Genomic DNA, 8,337 nt, shown 5'->3' on the forward strand with positions numbered 1-8,337 from the left:
CAGGATTAGAATTTTTTGCAAATTGTTAATAAAAGGTTTGCAAAAGTTGCACTTAAGTGTTTATGTTTTTGGTGCCATCTTTAAGACACTGTCACATAGCACAACATATCCCAGCATACTGTAACATAGTTTTTAAAAATGTGAGTTTTTGAAGGTGACTTTAGACACAGAAGGGGAGGATCTACTTGGAAGTCAGCAGTAATCAGTTAAAAAAAAAAGAAAAAGGGCATCATAATGTAGAAGACAAAGTTTAACGTTTTGTAATTCTGCTCCCGGATGTATTACACTTAATAAATAAAAGTGTGCCTTCTGGCTTTCCTTTAGACCCTTTCCCAAACAGGACATAATTTTGTTGGTAATTTAAGCAAGAATCATACGTTGATTTCTGAATCCTCATATTTGATAATAACATACTTAATAACATACTGTCAGTGCTTAGTATTCTTGGTGTTTTAAATTATTCCTGCAAATTTTCATAAATGGAAAACTTATATTAAAGGAGAAAATTATCTTAATGATAATTTTGGGGGTTTTTTTGTTTTTATTTTTAGGTGCAGTTTTCTTGGTTATTTTTTGCAGGCGCTATCCCTGTATTTTTCTCATTTTTTATTGTGACTCTCTTATGCCATTATAATAATTGGGATCCTGTGATGGTGGGAATCAGAAGAATTTTTGCCTTTATATGCAGAAAACATCGAATTCAGAGGTAGGTTTGGTTCTAATATAAGTTTTAAAAATTATATTCCTTGCTAAATAAACTGGAAATCATATGCTGGCCTAGTATGAAGAATTATTGAAAGATTATTGTTTATATATGTATTATGTCAGGTAAAATAAGTTGTTGAGATACTTTGGGTGGTAAGATAGTTTCTTCACAACTACTTTTAAAAAATGTTTTGATTTACAGGTAAAACCTAAGTGCTTATTGTTTTGGTGTAATGAATTTAAATGTAGAAAAAATGTTCACTGGTGTGAATAAGGTTTATAATAAAACATGATAACACTGCCTCAGATTTTTTCAGTTTTTTCTTTTTTAAAAGATTTTTATTTTTGCATCATACTATAATCAGAACTTGTGGCAAGTTGTTGAGAAATCTTGCCCTAATTTTAGTTCTGATCTCACAGCATCAAACAATGGAATAGATCATTTTTAAGAGCTCTTTTCAGTTTTAAAGCTTTCCTTAACTATTACCATAATTTTTTTTTAAGGGTTCCTGAAGACAGTGAACAGTGCGAGAGTCTCATTCCTATGCATGGTGTTTCTCAGGAGGATGGAGCTAGCTAGCTGTTGTCTGTAGTCCAGGTTTGTATAAGCTTCTTTATTCCTGTAATGCTCAAATACAGAATTGGTTTTCCGTAATTAGCTTTTTCAGGGAAGCATAGTCTAGAAGGTAAAAGACGAGCTCTAGAGTCACACTGCCCGGGTTCCAATTCTAGCTTCTCCATGTACTTAGCTGTGTGATCTTATGCAAGGTTATTAACCTGTCTGTGCCTCAGTTTTCTTATTTGTGGAATGGGGTTACAGTAGTCCCTCTCTCATTAGATTATTGCAAATATTAAATACTTGGTAAGTTGAAACTATGCAAATGAAGTGATCCAACGTTTAACTATTACTTTTATTCATACTAAGAATATCTTTTTATGTAACAGTACACTTTAGAAAGATATTTTTCCTGTAGTATAAAAGTAAAAAAAAAAGGGTATTATTTTGGTGTATATCCAGTCTTTTCTCTATACATGTGTGTGTGTTTTCCCTAACTAGCATAGTGTATATCCTGATTGACTAGGATTTTTCACTTACTGTTTCAAGAACATTTCTCCATTCCTAAAAAATTTTAAGAAATACTATCTTTCCTTATATTTATGACATGAAAAATGAGTACATGATATTTTATGTATTTTTATGTATTTTTATCTTTCACTGAATGAATGCCTGAAATACATCCAACATACATTTTTGGCATGTATAAAAGTGATTATATATTCATTTAGAGTGAGAGATCACAGTAAATTATTGAAATTTGAGAGCTTCAGGTCCCTTTTATATTGAAATGTTTCCTGATTGCACTGAGCTTCCCTGGCTCACCTAGAACACTGAACAGCTACTGTCAACTCCCTGCACTCAAATTGGACTTTGAAGCTTAATTGTTATTGTCTGCATGGTAAATTTACCTCTGACCTAGGGCTAATTGTCTTGGTTCTGGGTTTCTTTGGTCAACCAGTTTTTTATTCTAGCTTTTATTGTTATGATGGTTATACATGCACATAGTTCACAGAGTTAGAATTCTACAAGATTTCTTGTACAAAGCAGCTGCCACCCACTCTGCACTGCCTGTTCTGCTTTCGCTCTTGTCCTACTCTGAGGAATCACTTTAAACTCGTAGTCTCTTGTTTTGATCCCTGTTTCCTGCTTTCCCACCCATGCCACACACAGTCTCTCTAAGTATCCTGCTTATACTTTTATTTCTTGATTTCTCCATTTTAGGCATCATCAGTCTATTTTCCCACTTTGGTAGATGAGGATAGATTACTTTCAAGTTTCCCCCTCCTTTGTCTCCACCCAATTTACCTGCCTTCTCACCTCCTGATCTCAGTGTAGTTATTGTATAATTCTGGATAGATCTATAAGCAGTGTTTACAATGTTATGATTATATAAGTGTTATTCGGGTAACTGAGTCATGTTGGATTGTGCCTGGCATTTCCCCAGTCCAGAGACCCTCTCTCTATTTACTCCTTATAGAAAATAAACCTCACATCTTCTCCTGGGTTGGAGAAGAGGCACTTGACAAGCTGTGAAAAGTTAGGCAGGGTAACTGAATGTGTAGCTTTTTCTAAAAACCATGCTAATTTTCTTGTTCTTTGGTGTTCCTTCAACCCTCTTTTTAGAGAGATCTGGCTGGCTGTTGTTTTCTTGTCTCTGCTCTGCTCTTTGTTCATGTGATTTATTCCTTAAAAAAAAAAAAAATCCCTTTATTGTTCGTCTCCTGAGCTTTTGGGGACAGAGTGGAACTAAATATGTTTACTTGCCATCTTCAAGCTAAAAAAAAAAATCCATACAGTCATTCTTTAAAGCGTTTTAGTACTATAATTTATGCACGCTCTCCCTAGTATGCTGTTCATTATTCCCACGTTCACACTCATGCCCACCCCACCCAGGCAAGGATTCAGTATTTTTGGAAGTGAGAGTTGGATAAAGGGGAGATTGTGAAGATGGACTGCAGTAGTGTTTAAAGGACAGGTGTGGCAGGAGTCTTGTCTCCATGGGGTAATGATGGGGTATGCCATGAACAAAACTGTTACTATGCTGTCTTACTAAGCAGTGTTGGCTGTCAGCCTTCAACAGTAGTATGGAACTTCCTTCTGTGAGTTCTTAGTACTCACCTCCAGTTCCAGTATCCAGTTATTAAGTACATAAACTGTTTGATATATATTTCAATGTTAAGATAATTTGCTTTTTGCTGTAACTAGAAAATTAAAGCTGTGACGGTTATAAACTAATGACGATTTTATGTTTGTTTTTATTTTTAGCTTGATAATGGAACATTATGCAGCAAAGAGACAATCTCTGGCAAGTTTTTGTAGAAAATGTTTCAGTGCCTAGTCTGAAAAATAACAGTTTCAGTTGTTTGGAACTCTAAAATATATTTTCCTCATATCTGTTTTCTTCATTTCATAATGAAGTACTTTGCTATGTAGCTCTGTACATATCACTACAGTTATAGGAAGTTCCAATCCACAGTCCCTCTAAAGGACCAACCTGCCTTACACATCTCAAGGAATTCAGCTGATGAAATAATTTGAACTAATCAAGGAATAGAATTCTAATGTTCTGGACACTTTATTTTCACATATTATTTGTTAAATGCTGGCCTATATTATGAAAATGTTTTCAAGAAATCATTTAAGTATATAGATCAGTATTTCTTAACAGATAAAGTGATGAAGTAAGCTGCCTATAATAGGTACGGATTATATTTTTGAGTTTAGTAGAATATTGCAAATTAACAACACAGAAAAAATGCTTAATTTTATGCAAGTGTGTCCATGTTAACTTAGTGGGACTTTAAAGATCACACTACATAAACTGTATTATCCTTTCCTAGCATTAGGTGCCTTGTATTTTAAATCTGTGACAAACTATGACAGATTTTTAAAGGGGAAATATTATTGTAAAATGAAGAGTTAAGTATTTCTAAAGGCTCTATTGCTGTAAATTTAATGGTTAAAGCTCTGCTTAATTTAGAGTTTTGAAGAAATATTCTGTCTTCAATTAAGACATTTTCATAATGGAATGATTTAAATTGAAGTGATAAAGAGTATTATTAAAATAAAATGTTTATATATATGTATTTGTGTATGACAGATCTATTAATTGGTTTATGATTATTTTTCATATATAAATGTGCCCAATTACTCCAGACCTGGATGCCTCTACTTTTCCTAAATAAATAATTAATGACTAAAATACCAAAGAAGGCAAAAAAAGGTTCTACTTTAAAAATTTCATTTGAATTTTTCCTCTACCAAGCTTCAATATAAAGTACTCTTAATTACAACTCTTATTAAACTTAGGTTTTATGGTGTACTTCTTGTGCTACTGCCCCTGTTCACTGTGGAACATCAGTGGATGAACATGTCTCAGGTTTCATCTAGACCCATTTCCTTTTCAAGTCGTGTGAGAATAGTTCATTTCTCTTCAAAGTTTCTTAACAGTTCTGACTTTTAAAATTCCCTCTACAGTATTTAGCTTCAGTTCATCTTATTCACAATCTTAAAGTTGCTTTGGTGTTACCATGAGTTGAAAATGGAATTTAGCCATCTTTTTGCTTGTCCTGAGAACTTTTGTGTTAAAAGATTGTTTATGATAATCTGTTTAAAAAACAAACAGCTCTTCTCCTATTTGGTGCAAGCAGTAATTCTTATTAAGTTGAAATTAATACTGATTTTGTTACCTTGACTGGGAAAAGGCATGTAAAAAGTGCAATTCTAATGAATTTTTTTTTTTTTTTTAAAGAACTTAAGTAACATTTCAATTCCTCAAAGACTAATTTCAGTTGTGGTTTATTATCTAGATACCTTTACTTCCTGTTTGTGCTGTTCGACAGCTCACCAATACCTTCAGCAAGTTACAAGCTAAGATAGCTGAAACGGTAAAGGCAGAATTCAACTTTTAAATTATTCTGCAAAAATGGTAGGACATGAGGTTGAACTTAGAGACTTTTGGTTGGTCATGTGCTGTGTTCACGTGTCATACAGACCCGGTGTTGTCACTCAGGACTCATTCAGCTTGGTTAACATGCTGGATGGATCATGCAGAGGACTTCCTCCACCAGGCTGCTGGGACTTTTTGTTGGTTTGTTTTTGTGTTTGTGTGTATGTGTGTGTTTAACAACAACCTCTGTAGAAGAAAGCATCATTAAATCGGTTAACTGCAAGTATGAATTATTGCTGCTTTGCTTACCTACCTATTATCTTTTCTCCCAGGCTTTATTTGTCTGAATAATTTTATATATATATATAATTTGAATACTGCAGCCATAAGAGTAAGCAATTGAGGACTTCCTTTTTGCACCTTTGTAATTAAGGGTTCATCTTCTCAAGAAATGAAGTTGTGGATTACTTCCATTCTGTGGTTTCCCAGAAATGTAGGTGTCAGGGCCCTCAGATCACAGCAACCATATTGCCAACCATTGGAAATGTTGGGAGGGAGGGTTACATTCTGGTGACTGCTCATATCCTTCCTCTGTTTAAGCAAGTGTTAGCCTACAGTCATATTTTCTGAATCTAAAGACCAAATACTGATTTCTGATACCTTTTTGCAGTCTTCTACTTTTCTTTCTATATATGTAATTTAAATTCCACTGTTGGATAATGCTTCAAATTATGACCTTAATTGAAGGGAGTTTGCTGTTTTGTCAGACTTGATGTTTGATGAACATCAGATTCTACTGAAACAAAACTGAGAAATGAAGTAGCCTTATAGGTGCTTAGATGAATGCTTTTTGGAGTTCAGAAAAGCCCTTAGGTGTATGCAGTGCACCTGTACATACTCCTTTAAATAAAAAAAAGAAATTAACATATGGGCTTCTATCTGCCTGGTGTAATTAATTACTTACATTAAACTGATTTTTCCCTAGTAGCTGATAAATAAAGTTTACTGTTTTTGTAGAAGTAAGCTCACAAGATTAAATGTGAATGTTCTCAAAGGTATTCAGCCTCGTTTCAGGAAGAATGCTAATATCCCCATCACAGTCAATCATGCAGAGCCAGTTTGGGGTTGCAAGGTATGACTTCTCTGAAAGCCAAAGATTTTCATAAGTCAGGATACTAAGGTATGTAGCACTAATCCTCAGTGTGCTGGTTGAAGAAACAAAATATCTTTAAAGAAGGATAAAGTAGGACTTAATTAGAAGATATTTTCTCCAGAATAATACTAGCAAATAAATGAAACATTTTTTTTTTTAAGATTTTATTTATTTATTTGACAGAGATCCCAAGTAGGCAGAGAGGCAGGCAGAGAGAGAGAGAGGAGGAAGCAGGCTCCCTGCTGAGCAGAGAGCCCGATGCGGGACTCGATCCCAGGACCCTGAGATCATGACCTGAGCCGAAGGCAGCAGCTTAACCCACTGAGTACCCAGGTGCCCTGAAACATTATTTTTATTTTAAGCAATTCTAAAATTGCTCTCTTCATGTCTCCCTCCTTTTCTTTTGAAATATTCTCTATTACTAGATAATATTTTAGGAAGAATTCACAGAAATACATAAATAGTATTTGAGATATCTGCAGATTTAATTTTTGTAGCTAAGTTTGTGTGATTTTTTTTTTTAAATGGTGACATGGCTAACAGAAGATTTTCAGTATACAGAATTTGAAGTTAGGTTTCTGTTCTAGTATGTACGTTGTGTACCAAAATTTCACTTAGACAAATTGAGGTACATCTTTTCATAGACTTGCAATTTTTAGACTGCCCCCCATTTCCTTTTTTAAGTAGTACCAGCCTTATCTGTCTCTACAAAACTCTTGTTTTGTATTTCAAGTACTGTATGTACACAGGAAATTTTCCTTTAAATCTTAAGAGCCTTTAATAAGCAGGATAGACAAGGAGTTCATTACAGATTAGAAGCAGATAACGACTTGTGAATTTACTGTTACATTTACATGAAGCTTTACTGTTTTGCCTCCAGGCATAAAGATTGCGTGATGATGGAAATGTTGATTAACTTGAACTCTTTAGATCACCTTATTTTCATCCTGATTTTTGGTTATTTAGAAAAATTGTGATTTATATATTTTTAAAACTAAGCATCATATTAATGTCATTGTATTTTATTTATGTATTTTTAAAGATCTGTTCATTTGAGAGAGAGCCCAACGACAGGGAGGTTGGGGAGCGGTGGGCAGAGGGAGAAGGAGAGTCTCAAGCAGACTCTTTTGAGTGCAGAGCCTGAGTGGGGCTTAATCTGAAGATCTGAGATCACAATGCACCCTCAGTCTCTTAACCAGTTGTGCCACCCAGGTGCTCCATGTCATTGCATTTAAAACAATGCTTTCCTATAAAATTTCTCATGTGTAATATACATTAACTACTAAAGTGTCAAACAAGGAAATCATGGATGTAGAGTTAAGGAAAAATTAAGGAAAGTAATTAGTGGGATCCTTGTCAGGTTTTGGGATCAAGGTGATGCTGGCCTCATAAAATGAGTTTGGAAGTTTTCCTTCCATTTCTATTTTTTGGAACAGTTTCAGGAGAATAGGAATTAGTTCTTCTTTAAATGTTTGGTAGAATTCCCCCGGGAAGCCGTCTGGCCCTGGGCTTTTGTTTGTTTGGAGATTTTTAATGACTGTTTCAATCTCCTTACTGGTTATGGGTCTGTTCAGGCTTTCTATTTCTTCCTGGTTCAGTTGTGGTAGTTTATATGTTTCTAGGAATGCATCCATTTCTTCCAGATTGTCAAATTTATTGCCGTAGAGTTGCTCATAGTATGTTCTTATAATAGTTTGTATTTCTTTGGTGTTAGTTGTGATCTCTCCTCTTTCGTTCATGATTTTATTTATTTGGGTCCTTTCTCTTTTCTTTTTGATAAGTCGGGCCAGGGGTTTATCAATTTTATTAATTCTTTCAAAGAACCAGCTCCTAGTTTCGTTGATTTGTTCTATTGTTTTTTTTTTTGTTTCTATTTCATTGATTTCTGCTCTGATCTTTATGATTTCTCTTCTCCTGCTGGGCTTAGGGTTTCTTTCTTGTTCTTTCTCCAGCTCCTTTAGGTGTAGGGTTAGGTTGTGTACCTGAGACCTTTCTTGTTTCTTGAGAAAGGCTTGAACCGCTATATATTTT

At 34.5% G+C, this 8,337-nt stretch overlaps 1 protein-coding gene across 2 annotated transcripts in view; it reads left to right on the forward strand.

Moving 5' to 3' along the window:
* The window catches only part of SLC35F5 (solute carrier family 35 member F5), a 37,107-nt gene extending 32,757 nt beyond the window's left edge, over positions 1–4,350 (forward strand). For both annotated transcript variants that reach the window (XM_082689266.1, XM_082689267.1), the window contains 3 exons: positions 552–706; positions 1,210–1,303; positions 3,530–4,350. In XM_082689266.1, coding sequence (XP_082545392.1) covers positions 552–706; positions 1,210–1,285 — 231 coding nt within the window. In that variant the 3' untranslated portion in view covers positions 1,286–1,303; positions 3,530–4,350. The remainder of the gene's footprint in view (positions 1–551; positions 707–1,209; positions 1,304–3,529) is intronic.
* The last annotated feature ends 3,987 nt before the right edge of the window (positions 4,351–8,337 follow it).

Source organism: Mustela nivalis (assembly GCF_964662115.1).
Source record: "Mustela nivalis genome assembly, chromosome: 11".
NCBI classification, from domain to species: domain Eukaryota; kingdom Metazoa; phylum Chordata; class Mammalia; order Carnivora; family Mustelidae; genus Mustela; species Mustela nivalis.